This window comes from Nanorana parkeri, unplaced genomic scaffold (genome assembly GCF_000935625.1).
Source record: "Nanorana parkeri isolate BGI_ZX_2015 unplaced genomic scaffold, ASM93562v1 scaffold115, whole genome shotgun sequence".
NCBI lineage: Eukaryota > Metazoa > Chordata > Amphibia > Anura > Dicroglossidae > Nanorana > Nanorana parkeri.
The window spans coordinates 1,378,541-1,393,407 of record NW_017306383.1 but is presented as its reverse complement, the minus strand read 5'-3'; the positions used below and the strand labels follow the sequence as shown (position 1 = coordinate 1,393,407).

The window sequence follows — 14,867 nt, the reverse complement described above, 5'->3', positions numbered from 1 at the left end:
TACATATATTTTTTTTAAGTAATTGATGATGTGATTTGCTTTTGAAAAATTAAAATGCATTGCAAATTATCCTATAGCATTTTTGTGTGGTTACCTCTAGACATGTGCGATTCGTTTCGTTCCGAATCGAAATTCGGACGAATTTTCAGAAATTCGGACATTCGGATGTATCCGAATTCCGAATTACAGACATAACGAATGCTATATATTTTTTTTAAATAATTGATAATGTGATTTGCTTTTGAAAAATTAAAATGCATTGCAAATTATCCTATAGCATTTTTGTGTGGTTACCTCTAGACATGTGCGATTCGTTTCGTTCCGAATCGAAATTCGGACGAATTTTCAGAAATTCGGACATTCGGATGTATCCGAATTCCGAATTACAGACATAACGAATGCAAACGAATCCGAATTTCCATTTCCGAAATTCGGTAGCGTTAGTACGAACATTCGCTCCGTTTTCTGTTCTTATTCGTTTCTTATTTGTTTCTTATTCGTTTCGTTCGTTGGAGCAAAGTGACATTAGAGAAGGAGAAACATATTTTTTCCCCCTCAAATGTCACTTTTGCTGCAAACGAACGAAACGAATAAGAAACAAATAAGAAACGAATAAGAACAGAAAACGGAGCGAATGTTCGTACTAACGCTACCGAATTTCGTCCGAATCCGAATTCCGAATCCGAATTGACTTTCACACCCGAATCCTGAAAAACGAAATAACACATATCCGAATTTAAAACGAAACAAAACTAAATGAATTTTTTGGCAGTGCACATGTCTAGTTACCTCATTGTTTCATACTCAATTTTACATGGTTTTTGCCATTAACAGAGTTTTCATTGTGATTCCATTTCTGTTGTTAACTGAGTAAACTCACATATAAAAAATGTAATTGTTCATGCAGCAATTTTTATATATTTTTGTTTGATTTGTGTAGGGAGTGTATCAAGATTACGATCCTGAAGCATGAAGACTGTGAGCAAGTGGCACGACGATAGATATTCATAATACATTCCAATGTACCTATTCTCAGATTTTATTTCTTTTTTATTTAATAACTGTACATGGAAGTCTTCCATCAGCTACATAAAGGACCACTAACTACAGCTCATTGTCTGGTTAGTTAATTCCACCCCATTCTGAAGATCAGCAGTCAATGGGGTCTATGTGTGTGCTATGGATGTGATGGCTTCAAAGGAAAAAAAAAACAAAAAAGAAAAAAAATCACCTAAGTGTCTATTAATGTTTGACTTTCTACTTGTATTCTTACTTGTTTACCAGTGGTTTTGTATTGTTTCTATTTTCCTACACTTTGACTGTTGCATATGTAATTTATTGTATTACTAAGGGAGATAAGTGAATCCCCTATGCCTGAGATTCAGTTCCAATTATGACAATTAGTATAAGGATTCTTAAATATTGCCCAATACACTGCTAATCTTCCATGTATGCATTTTAAAAATGTTCTGTTTTTTATTACATTGTTAACCAAATTTAAATAAGGAATTCAGGGTCCAGCTTAGAATGCCATAGTGGCATAGCATCCACTTAACTTATTGACCATCAGAATGCAGATGTCAAACCATGCTGATAGCAACCCTTTTCCCCTTTCAGCATTTAGCAGGTGCTTGAAGCCCAAAACTTCAGCCAAAAACCCTGGAAAGATGCTAATGGTCATTGTGCTTGTGTCCTAGATGGTGGTACATGGTTTTATTTTTCTTACCAATGTGTGATAAATAAAAAATACCCATGTGGGTAATTTATTTTTACTACTCCTAAATACATCAAAAGGATGGAGCTTACCTTCATTTCTAATCAAAATAATTTAGGAGCCTTTTTTTTTTTTTTCTAGTGGACTAGTAAAAGACTCTGTGGACAATTTTATGAGGTCAGTGGGGAAAGGATAACAAAAATTCTCGATCCTCACACTACTTCACGGGACACCGATGTTGTATAACAACCCAGTGCCCTTCACCACCATGGTGGTGTAATTATATTTTTAATTTGGTTATACAAAAGTTATTTTTTTTTTAATAAAAAAAAATTTGCTAGCACTTAAAATTGTTGGATGAGCAGATTCATTCTTAACAGATATTATGATGGAAGGGATTGTGAGAATCATCACCTAAGTGGATTTGTAAAGTTCGCTCCTCTCTACTTACTAAACCCAATAATTTGAGATGATTTCCAAATGTCCTGTATTTCTGAGATTCAGCATGAACTATGCACCAAACGGTTTCCCTTTCATGTTCTTCTTTGCTTTGTGTTTCTCAATCATACTAAAGAAAAGCCTGATACATAACAAAAAGGATAATGCTTGATGAAGTACAGCTCGTTGGTATGCATAACATATAATGCATAATGTATCAGCAAACCATATTCTTTGTAAATAAGCATTATATTTTAGTTCTGTCTATTTACAGCAGTTGTTTCACTCTGTTTTGTACATTCTGGTTACATAGCCCGAAAAGCATTACATTAATACATATATTGAACTTTTATACCTTTTTTTAATTGCTTCATTGTTTTGTGTAGAGAAGCTATTTTTGAGGTGGGTTGTTTTAGTGAGCCATGCAAGTGGGTACAATGTATGAAAAGTGTGCTAGGAAGATAATGTATGCATATAGCAACCAAGCAACTTACATCCATACACGCCATGGCTTTAAATTAGAACAAGCATTCAGATTTTGTTATGGTCAACTGCAATTTACTTGTTATAACCCTTTTCTTACATAGGTCTCACACTGATTTGTGGAGGAGCAGAAGGGAACAAGGCTACAGTTGAGTGTATGTTTGCCTGCAGCAGGCTGACTTTCTAAACTGCACAACTTATTGCAATGTTGGAACTGTAAAACAGGGAGTGACCATAAAAGAAAGAGACTCACTGCTCCAATTCCACCAGACTGCAGATAAATACAGACATCAGGTGCAGGCTGCAGTGTGCTCCCACTCGTCAAACAATATCTTTCCAATCAGCCGCACAAAACCGAGGTCCATAAAAATCCAACTTTATTGTTGTAAATTCCATGCAAAGTTCAAAATACAAGGTATACACCACCATGGTATATCTCCCACTCCAACGCCTTTCACGCGTTTTACCACCTTGGCTTAATCATAGAGGCAACATTTTGAACTTTGCATGGAATTTACAACAATAAAGTTGGATTTTTATGGACCTCGGTTTTGTGATGCTGATTGGAGAGATACAGGAAGTGACCATGTTATGGTTACATAATCACTTACTTTCTGCCCATCCCCGTTGGCACCTCTGGAGCCAGCTTTTGCAGCTGCTTCCTCACAATTCTTCAGGCATCGGCACTAATGAACTTAGGGTCTACCTGTCATTCAACACAGAGCCGAGGTGTGCATCAGTTTATGACATGATGGTTAATATTTCTGATTTAATGTCCTTGCTATGGTACTCCTTTTTGTGGTTTGGGAAACCTGCGGCAATTTGAAGATGGTGTAGTTATCTAGTATCTTCATTTTGCCATGGCTTTCCCAAACCATGAAAAGAGATGCCATAGTGAGGACATTAATTCAGCTAATATACTGTACATTACATCAGAAAGTGGACTAAGATGAACATGCCAAAATGTAAACTTAGGATTTTGGGTGAACATGTGCCTTGCATGTAAAAGGAGGGAATGTACGTATGTTGCTTCAGCGAAACTTAAGTTAATTGCCCTATCAATTGTTTAAAGTTAAGTAGATTTCCCTATTATAGCTTAGCTATAATTGGCTTTGTACAAATAGTTAAAAGTCGAACTATGAGCAAATAAAAATGAATATTTGATGGAAGTTCTTACTAAGTATATATTTTCAAATTTAAAAGAAAACTCAATAGCCACATAGATAAAATGATTTGTGATCCTGTCAGTCAGAGGTACTTCCTCTGACAGGGTGATGACGCTAATTCTCCTCCAATAAAATCTCTCAGCATTGTCACCCTGTGTCGCAGTTGTAGCCACTAGGGTTTTCTGGCTGCATGCTCATTAGGTTAAGGGGAAGTTTATTAATGTTGTCATCAATGATAAACCTCGTCCTCAAACATGTCAGCAGCAAGACACACCCAACAAATATTTTGATTGACAGCATTGCACTGTCCATATCTCCTGTTGTGAGGAGCTTCCCTGCTATGTCGCTCTAAAGACCTTTTTTTTAGCTCCTATGATGACATAATTATTACAAGGGCAAAGAGGAAAATCCCAGGCAATTTTAAAAAAGGGGGGAGGGCGGTCTACAGGAAAAAAAAGGTTGTTAATTAGGTTGTGTCTATTAAGGGACTAAGAAGGTTAAGGTTTTGCTCATTATTTTGCATAAGATTCCAAAAAATTAAAAAGGCACAGGGTTGGTTGCTGTGGGCATCTTTCTTGACTTTACATTTCACCAGTGTTTTTATATTATACCCGTGGTCTAAATATACATTTTGGCTTTGAGACATTTGCTCAGCGTTTTACATCCAAACATTTGGGTTGAAAACTACTGATGAGAAAACTAGTTCATTCTCAGAATAAAGAAATAAATATTTATGTATTTATGGATGAAGAAATAACGGAACTATTTCTAGAAAGACATATTTTTTAAAGAATTCTACGATTTCAAGCCTAAGCCACTGATAAAATATTTGATGCAAACCAAGAAGACTATTTTGTAAAGTCAGTTGTCTGCTATTATTCCATGGGAAATATTGATTCTAAAAGTTTGGCCTATTAATAAAGTAACAGGAAACTTTCTCCACACATTTTCAGCATAATTGAACCAACATAAACCAGCAAAATCTATATAGGTTTTGTAGATTGATGAACTTTCAACCTCTTTTGCTGGTGAAAGATTTGCTAATAATTTGTAGCATTCAACATTTTGCATTATAGAGAATGAAAAAGAAATGCCCTTAAAACTAAACTGCAGTCAGATATTGAAATAACATCACCATTTAAAATTACTCTAAACTCAGAAGTTGTATCTTAAAAATGCATTCAAATACCTTAATTGTTAACAAAAATGTATCTTATTTGTGTATCACTCAGCTGTCGATCCTCCAATCATCTCTTAATTTATGCTGACACTGTCCTTCCTTCTGGAGGGTGGCTACTTCCGTTCTCCATGGTTCCCGCCTGTGTTGTAATGTAGCCACAGCCCCAAGCTCACTCCCGTGATGGACTACAATCACAATACAAATTATTAAACTAAACATGAGATTGTAGTCCTTCATAAGAGTGAGCTTGGAGCGGTGGCTACATTACAACACACACAGGGACCATTCAGAAGAAAAGTAGCCCCCCCTCCTGAAGGAAGGACAGTGTCAGCACCAATTCAGAAATGATCTGAAGATCTACAGCTGAGAGATACACAAGTAAGATACATTTTTCTTAACAATTAAGTCCTGAGTTTAGTCTCACTTCTAGTTATGTATATTTCTTGATATTTGCCTCCTGTAATCTTCTGAGTCATAGCACTCAGACTGGGAGAGACAGCAATCTGCAAGTCAGGGCTCTAATGCAATGCACAGCCTAATGCTAAACATGCTTAAAGAAACAAACAGCAATGAGGTGACTCCATCATTGTACTTCTCCTCATCAATCGTCCAATCACAGGCTGGGGCAGGAGAAGTAGCTGATGACTCAGAAAAAGTGATTTTAAGAGAGGTATTAATCTGTACATGTAGGTGATGCTTACAGCCATAAAAGTATATGAGGCATTATCGGGATCCTGCGATTTTGATTTTTTGCCTGGTGGTTTAGTTTTATTTAACCAATCCGAGGTTGGTCACACTAGTGACCAATCTGTGTACTTTAAACCCGTGGTTCTCAACTGGTGGGTCGTGACCCCGTGTTCAGTGGGTCGCGGCATGCCTTCCACTTCTTTAGGCGAGAGGCTCCTCTGCCTCACCCTGGCCCAGCATTGTCAGTTCTCGCACCAAGCAGCCATGCTGCTCGGCGCTGAGTGTCAGCTTGAGGTGGGATGGGATGGGGCTATGGCTGTGAGGGAGCTCCATCCATACATGCATTGCTTACAGCTCCCTCATATGTCTGATAGAGGTGCCTGGACCGGAGTGACATCACATTCTGGCTCCCAGCACCTCTACAGAGCGCGCAAGGGAGCTGTACAAGGAATGCACATATTGATGGAGCTCCATCACAGTACAGCAGCCCACACTGGACCCCAGGCTGAGGATCCACTTCAGTTCTCGTAAGGTAGGGAGACTGGGTGGACCTTAAAAAAAATGAAGAAAAAATAAAAATGTTTGGATTGTAAATGTGTGTGTGAGATTGTGGCTATGGGTATGTAGGTCAGGGATTTTGAGTGCCTGTTCACACTAGTACAGTGCGTTAATCTCATAGTACCATGCGATTAATGCACTGTACCATGCAATCGCACCTACTACATGTTCTGGTGCGGGAGGTGTGTTGTGTTGCCATTCATTTGAATGGTACCCCAAAGCACCTCCCACCCACACTTCGTACGCCCGCACCAGAATGCGCGGTATCCTAATGCTGTTTGTTCCATTGCAGCGTGACTTGGGTCACGACCTAATTACCAAGGATAAATGCGGGTTACACAGGTTGAGAACCACTGCGCTCAACCATTTTGTTACACTTTGCTTTGTTGATAAACTTTGTGTCTACCTTTTATAAAATCTAGTGAAATCCAGGCGAGAGCAAATTGTGGAGAAATTAAGTCTGTTATTTGATAATCTTTATAAAAAGACCCCAGGAATATTCAGTATAAAGGTAACATTTAAAATAAAGCATTGTTTTACTCGATTCATATTGTACATTATTGTAATTTAACAGATGTTCTGTATTTCATTGTATATAAGGAAATAAATGTTGCTTGTGTCATAAGAAGTGAGGTGTTGTTATTTAGCCCAACAGTGGGAAGGCCATGAAATCAGTCTAAACCACAGTCACCAGTTTGTAGTACAGTATATTATAAATTGAAGTCTGAATCCCATACCCACATAAGCTCCTACTGTGAGATCAGTGTGCTGCACGAAAACCTGAACAGCACTGCCATTACTTACTAACCTGAAAATGCTAGTTGTCTGGCTGCAATGCCTATCCTGAGGGATCTGATACTTTGAGTCTTTGACTTAGAAAAAGTAAACATATCAGATAGTTTGCTTTCTTTGACTCCACAGACTGCATTCTTGTTTCTGAGTCATGGACTTACAAAGTACTTAAAGGAGAACTATGAGGTGAGTGATTTTCACTCATCCTCATAGTTAAAGCCGATATGTGATAATGAAATTACCACACATCGTCAGCTCTATTGATCGGGAAGTGAGCGAACACATACTGTCGCTTGCTCACTTCCCGATCATCAATTCCCCCCTCCCATATCCTCCAGCGCTGAGTGGAGAAATGAACGGGGGAGAGCGGGGACAGCTGGCTCTGCCTCTAGATAAGCAGAGCCCGTTGTCAATCAGTCTGCTTGGTGGATCTCAACAGTATTGTCGGGATCCGCCCCGGCTGCGGCGCTCTCATTATATAGCTCTATACTGAGCTTTGTGTCATGGGAGGACGTGACCCTAAAGAGAACTATGGGGAAAAAAGGTTACCCCCATAGTTCTCTTTTAAGTACTAAAACTAGGGTTGCCACCTTTTCTTCAAGTGAAACCCGAACACTCTAGCGCAGCAATGTTTTTTTCCAGAGAATATAGGAGAAAGCAAGGAGAGGCAGCCAGGGGAGAGAGTAAGGTAACCAGCTATAGAGGACTACAAATCCCAGCAGTACATAATACAGCACTACAAAATTATATGAAGCTACACACTCTGTGTTGCTCCGGGGTGGCAGCCTGATGTCTCTAGGGTCTCAAGTGGCCTGTGTGGGGCTCTCGGGTGGGTTGTGCAACCCGGACACAGCCTTCTATAACAGAACTGTCTGGGCCAATCCCGGACAGGTGGCAACCCTAACGGCTGGGTCCCCGGAGGTCTACACACTGACAGCTGACTGTGCCATGGATACAGCCCCCCTTCCCCACTTCACTGACACCACCTGCACCCCTCCTCCACTAATTAACAGCCCAGGCACCCCTTCCCCTAGCACTTCTTCCCACTACCCTGACACCCCTAGCACCCCTCCCCCACCACTTACCACCCCCAGCACCCAGCAGTTGACACCCCCAGCACCCTTCACCCATCACCTGACACCCCATCATGCTTCACCCACCAGTTAGCACTCCTACCCCACCACTAAACACCCCCAGCACCTTTCACCCACCAACTGACACGCCCCAGCACCCTTCCCCCACCACTTAGCACCCTCCTGCACCCTTCACCCACCACCTAGCTCTCCTCCCCACTTCCCTGACAACCCCCCAGCCTTCTCTCCCCTTTTTACATGACACTTTATCACTGGGAGGAGGGGCCAGTGCTCACCGGGTCTCCACAACATCGTCAGCAGCTCCCCCATCTCGACATGGCAGGCACAGTCCCATCTTTGGTCACCTCCCTGCTCCACCTTCCAGAAGGGATCAGGGCAGAAAAGTCCAGGGGGGACTCCTGAGCCAGCCACAAAAACAAATGATAACATACAGGAGGGGCAAAGCCCTTTTAGGTCAATGTCTCCAGTTTCCCTCCTATAAGAACAGCAGGAGCTGCCATTGTGCTGGAGACCAAACTGCATGCAGCTCTGTGGAGGGGACTAACAGAAAATGGCTAACGCAGAGGAGACAGAAATGTCTGTATATTGGATTCCCATATCTGCCTGACATGTTGTGTCTGGGTCTCAGGTGCTATATAACCCAGGCATAGCCTTCTAAAACTGGACTGTCCGGGTCAATCCCAGTCAGGTGGCAAAGGACAAAGCAGTGACAAAGCAGTGATTGGCCTGCATCATCTAGAAGCAGGGCATGTCTACATTTTCTATCTTAGAGTAACCATGTTATACAGCCAGAGCACCTGCTGAGGGTAGTTGAGGAGCTGAAAGCCTTCCTCCTCTCCTACACGCAAAGCAACCAAATGTCTGCAACTGCTGCTAATGTGCCCTCTTCTTCCCTCTTCTGCTAATCCTGTTTTAGCCTCATATCCTGTAAATGAGGAACAGCTGAATTATTTTATCTTTTGATCACTGACTTGCTTCAGAAGGGTGATCTTGGTAATGCTCTAGCAATCCCTGTTTCAAATTATGAGTATGAGAAAGGCATCACCATAGAAGAAGGGGACATCAGGCAGGGAGCAGCAAGAGGCAGCAATGTTTCAGAAGTTGGAGCCTACAGGGCTCCAGCAATGGGGAGGGGATGGACCAACTGTGGATGCCACCGAAAGGAAAGGAGGAAAGTTCTGAGGGAGAGTTAGAATCAAAATCCATCTGGTGTCACTGTCCCAAAGGTACAGGCCACTGCTATCCCCAGGGCCAATCCATAGAGCTCTGCAGTGTATCAGCAGTGTCCGCAGTGTATCAGCCATAGTAACCAGACATTTGGGTATCACATGCATGAGGAGGCACATTGCTCATTACACATTACAGAAAACGGTTGCACTTCTCCCCTCCCTCGTTTTTCACTTTCCATATGTCCCCCCTCCACAAGATTCTCCTGCTTTATCAACGGCAACATGGGCAGCCTCTGTTGAGGGGTAAGGAAGTCTCATAATGGGTGCTAAAGTGGAAGAAGAAAATTCAAATCACCCCCTTACCCAGCATCATAATGCCAGCTTGACAAAGCTGCTGTTTTTGCAGCTGCTCCCATTCCAGCTCCTGGAATCACCCCGCTTCCAAAAATGTATGACCTGTGCTACACTACAATGGCAGTTTTCCCAGAAAGCCATCCCTGACCCCCATCAGTATGATAAATGTAATGTGTCTGTGCCGCTGGACCAAGCTGTCAGTGGCAGTGTACACATGACCTGGGACATGTGGTCCAGTAAGCATGGTCAGGGATGCTACATATCCTTTAGGGTACAATGGATCAATCTTCTGGAGCCTGGGAAGGATGCAGGATGGGGAACACTTCTGGAGCTAGTGCTACCACAAGTTTTGTCCAATGGTGGCAGCTCAGTTACCAGTACCACCTCCTTCATCAATGGCCTCAACTCCTCAAAACCAGCATTTCCCCCCAAGCACCCCAGAGCATATGCAACATCCCAGGCTAAACAATGCCATGCTCTGTTGCAGCTCATATGCCTAGAGGAAAAGGGACCACACTGGAAAAGAGTTGCTAGCAGCTCTCCAGGCCCGGCTGAGAAATGGCTGACCCCACACCATCTTCAGCCAGGCAAGGTTGTGTGTGACAACAGCACTGATCTGCTGACCATCCTTCCACGGGGTAAATTCACTTAGAAAAGGATTTTAAAAAACCCCATAAGAGTGCACCAACCTAGTGCATTGCTGTTAACATAACAAATTAACAGATAACTGTAAGATTGCACTCACAATGATCCATGTTGGGCTTTGTGTGGAGTGGCAGTATGTCTGGTCTGGCACATGTCCTCAAGCTGGTGGTATAGCAATTAATGATGAAGTACCTAGGCTTTCAACATTCTGTACCAGGTTTCTGTATCAGAAAGGTTTGTGGCCACTGTTTGGCAGTCATATTCAGCGCAGTGCAAACATATGCTGCATGCCAACATCCTCATCTGTGACACCCCCATCCTCAGGAACTTACCATTGGCCATGCTGCAGAGGCTGCACCAGCATCCTATCAATGAGTACCTGTGTGATTATGGTATGAGGACAGGCTCTGGGGAGCTGGGGTTCTTTTCAATGTGACAGTGGCCCATCATTCGGGACATGTGCAACAGTTTGGCACCTTTTGAAGAAGTGAACAAATTTGTGAACTGCAACAAGGTAGAAATTAGAGATACAATCACTCTTATGTTCCTCCCAGGGCAAAAACTACACAGCCAGATAAATCAAGCATTGGAGGCACAGCATCAGTAGGAAAAAGAGGACTCCCTGCTACATGGAGGAGGGCTGGGGGTGATGGCAGTGAAGAGGAAAGAAAATGGTGCAGGCTTTAAGTGTGAATTTTTACCGTACCTAAACCCCAGGAGTTGTACGTAGGTGGGCTGAGATTATTGAGGACAGTGTTGTCCCCTGCTGCCAACAATTTGTGGTAATGGGATCTTTTTTGCTCACATGCTCAGGCAAGGACTCCAGGAATCAGGTTAGCAAAGACAAGGACAATTATTAGGTGGCCACACTATTGGATCCCTGACACCGGGGTAAAATGGCTGATATATGGTCATCATCCTAGATGTAGCCTAAAATGCCATGCTTTGAGGAGGTGCTGCATAAGAACCTCTTTGCCACATTTTCTGATGGTGACAGGATCCTTCGATCCTCTAATCTAGAATAAAACTATAAAAAAAAAATATATAAAACCATGCAAAACAAAAGCCCACTATTTTTTTTTGTTAAACCAGAAGCAGAAAATAAAATAGAAAAACACAATTTTCAGCCAATAAATTAGAGTTTTGCTGAATCATGAATCTGCAATATCTGCCTCGAATCCAAGGTGGTTCTAAACCCAAACCTCACTCCAAGTCCTAATCCTTTTTCTTATCACTTTAATGTACAGTGACTTATTTTATAATTACTGCCCTTTTCAGAAATGTGGAAACCCTGGCAAGATAATAAATATCATTAGTATGTTTATTTCATCTGCAGCCTGACATTTTGCTAACATTTTTTTTTATTATTTGGTAAACTTGCAACATACTCCTGTTATTGTAAGGAACTGTGTCAGTACAGTCTTGCTTTTATGACTCAGCCTGGGTCTATATTTGACTTTTTTTTAAGTCACCATCACTATTCTACATTTGACTTCCAAGAAATCATGTGTATTGTAGATGAGATTTTAATGACACATCACCATATGTTCTCAGTATTATGGAATGTGTATTGTAATTATGCATTTCATTTTGCATAGGAATATTTTGCATATCAAAAGTGCTTTCATTTTAGTAAAAAAAATGAAAATATTCACAAAACTGGCATACTAAAATGGTGCTTAAAAAATGTTTCTTGCCTCTAATAGTGATATAGGTCAGTCATTACGAGTGTGTGACGAAATCATATTGGAAAGGATCTATTATATATTTTCAGTAATTCTTTATTTTGTATTGTGGCATAACAGTTACTTTATTTTCCTTACGAGCTATGCTATGTTTGCAGTTTAATGTTTTTCACATATAAATTGATGGCCAGCAGAAAACCTGCATTTCTGTATGACCTAGAGGTGAATGGGGCTCTTCTAAACACTCAAAAGCGTACTAATGTAACAATTAAGGCAAAACAAAGTTACGATAAAACATAAATACTCAAAAAGATAGCTTTTCAGCTGTAAAAGGTTTTGTAAGCACTATTTAAAACTCTAAGAAAAATAAAGTTGTGCAGATTGGGGGGGACCAGGACATGAAGCCTTTCTCAGAAAATGGCCTGCTTTTGTTGGCTTTAGAAAGAACGCCTAGCGATTACAACCAATGCAATTTCACTTAGCAGCCTTTTAGCATAACAGCAAAACATGCTTTGCAGCAACCATTATAAAATTGAGCTGCACAGAATTCTAGCTTTGTAACAGAAAACAAATGGAATAGATATTTTCAGGGAATTTTTTTTCGGTTGTAGTTCCTCATTTAGTATGTGACAGTCTTTATGACAACAGGGAAGCCTGAAAACATAAGGACTTGTTTAGTGTTGCTGTGGAAACAAAAGTTTACTTTCAGCAGGCGCATTCATTTACATTAAAGGAGAACTACGGGGTCAGTGCTTTTCCCCATAGTTCTCCCCAGAGTCACTGCAGGACACAAACTGCGTCCTCCCGCCACCCAAAGCTACTGAGACCGCCGCAGCCGGGACGGATCCCGACATTACTGTCTGGATCCACCCAGCTGTGTGATTGACAGCTGGCTCTGCCTATCTAGAGGCAGAGCCAGCTGTACCCGACCCCTTCCCCGTCCGTTCCGCCAGTCACCGCTGGAGGATCGGGGTGGGGGGAATCCCTGCGAGGAGCCGTGAGTGACAGTCACGGCTCTCTGTAGGGACAGGATCGAGAAGTGAGCGAGCAACGATATGTGTTTGCTCACTTCCCGATCTATTGAGCCGACGTGAAACTCACCTCACCTCATAGTTCTCCTTTAAAGGTTATCTATTGTGAAAAAATAAAAATAAATATGTATTTCTATATCCCACTCCTGATAACCCTATCAATCTAGAAGTTTGTAAATTCACTTATTGACGATGCCCATAGGAAGTAATTCCTCAATGCACTTGCACAATTTCGCTTAGCCCTGTGAATATGGACTTCAATGTGCAACAACAATTAAAAGAAGAAATCTGGAGAAAAGTGATCATAACCTCCCCTACTGCAAGGGCTAAATGTTTCTTTTTATCTTAGAGCGAAAATAACAAAGTTATACTCGCTTGAACCTCACAGTCGGCTGGCTGTTAGACCGGTCTTTGTAGCCTTGCTCCCTCTCAACTCCAGTGGTCTAAGGCCCTGTGAGTCATCATATCTAATACAGTGCATTGGACAAGAGGACTCCGAGGGACATGCCATTGCTGGAGCGGAGGCTTCAGGGACCAGTTTAGCAGCCAGCTGGCTCTGTGGTTCAGGGGAGTATATACCGTATTTGACGACGTATAAGACGGGGTTTTGAGACCTAAAAACATCGCCCGAAAATCGGGGGTTGTCTTATACGCCGGGTATGGATGTGGTATATTGTATACTGTATGTAGCTTCGGCTACATACAGTATACCATGCTGAGCCAATCACTGCAGGCTTTGTATTAATGAACACAAAGCCTGTATTAATTCATTAATACAAAGCCTGCCGTGATTGGCTCAGCGCGGTATACTGTATGTAGCCGAAGCTACCGTACATACAGTATTACCAGACATCCAGCAGGCTGACAGATTAGCCTCCCTGGCGGTCTGATGATTTTATTTTTTCGTTTTTTACTTTTAAAATTGCCGCCGGTTCTGCCCCCCTGTGACACGGACGCTCGCAAGGGACGGAAGATGTAACCCCGAGCCACACTCGGGAATACCGCCATGGATGTTAGTGGGTGCATTTAAACATTATTTGGGGCTATACTCGTCTTATATGACGAGTATAGCCCATAACCTATATTTTAACAGAAAAAGTAGGGGGTCGTCTTATACGCCGGCAAATACCGTATATTTTTATTGTTGTTGCTCCTAGACATAAAATAGCACTTACCCCTTGCAGTGGGGATACTCCCTTAATTAAGATAATTTTTCCCTGCAGTTCTTCTTTAACTACCTCCCGGCCAGCCGCTGTGTATACACGGCCTGCCGGGAGCTTCTTGGATGTAACTGGGCGTGTATACACGTCCTGTTACATCCGCCCGCCCGGGTGTGAGCCCGGGACCAGCATAGTGCCTCTGTCACAGGGGATCAGAGGGAGCTCGGTACACAAGCTCCCTCCAGTCCCTCTCCGCTGTCAGAATGCGGAAGTGTTGTATATTACATCACTTCCGCATTCTTGTGTCACTCTCCTGCTTCAGATGCTGTTGAGAAGCTGATGAAGCAGATCTCTGCTTCATCAGCTTCTTCAGGGGGGTCCTAGGTGACATTAGGGGTCTTGGAGACCCCCTGATGTCTCCATAAAGAGGACCTGTCACCTCTTTTGCTATCACATAAGGGGGTTTCTCAGCCCCCTCTGTGATAGCAATAAAGTTAAGTGAAAAAAAAAAAAAGTACAAAAATTTAAAGTTTCCCCCCCAATTTTTTTAAAGTTACACAAAAAAGAATTAAAAAAAACAATTTTTTTTTTTAAAGTCCCCACCCCTACATACACGCATGTAAACATGCGTAAGGTGCGCATACCTGCGAAAACGACGATTGCACCCATTACGCCGCACATGTTACATATCGCCGCGAACGTCGGAATGAG

General features: G+C 42.0%; 1 protein-coding gene across 1 annotated transcript in view; it reads left to right on the top strand.

Moving 5' to 3' along the window:
• The window catches only part of SNCA (synuclein alpha), a 51,212-nt gene extending 50,012 nt beyond the window's left edge, over nt 1–1,200 (top strand). Inside the window, exon 6 of the mRNA XM_018553283.1 lies at nt 941–1,200. Within this exon, the coding sequence (XP_018408785.1) occupies nt 941–973 (33 nt within the window). The 3' untranslated portion in view covers nt 974–1,200. The remainder of the gene's footprint in view (nt 1–940) is intronic.
• The last annotated feature ends 13,667 nt before the right edge of the window (nt 1,201–14,867 follow it).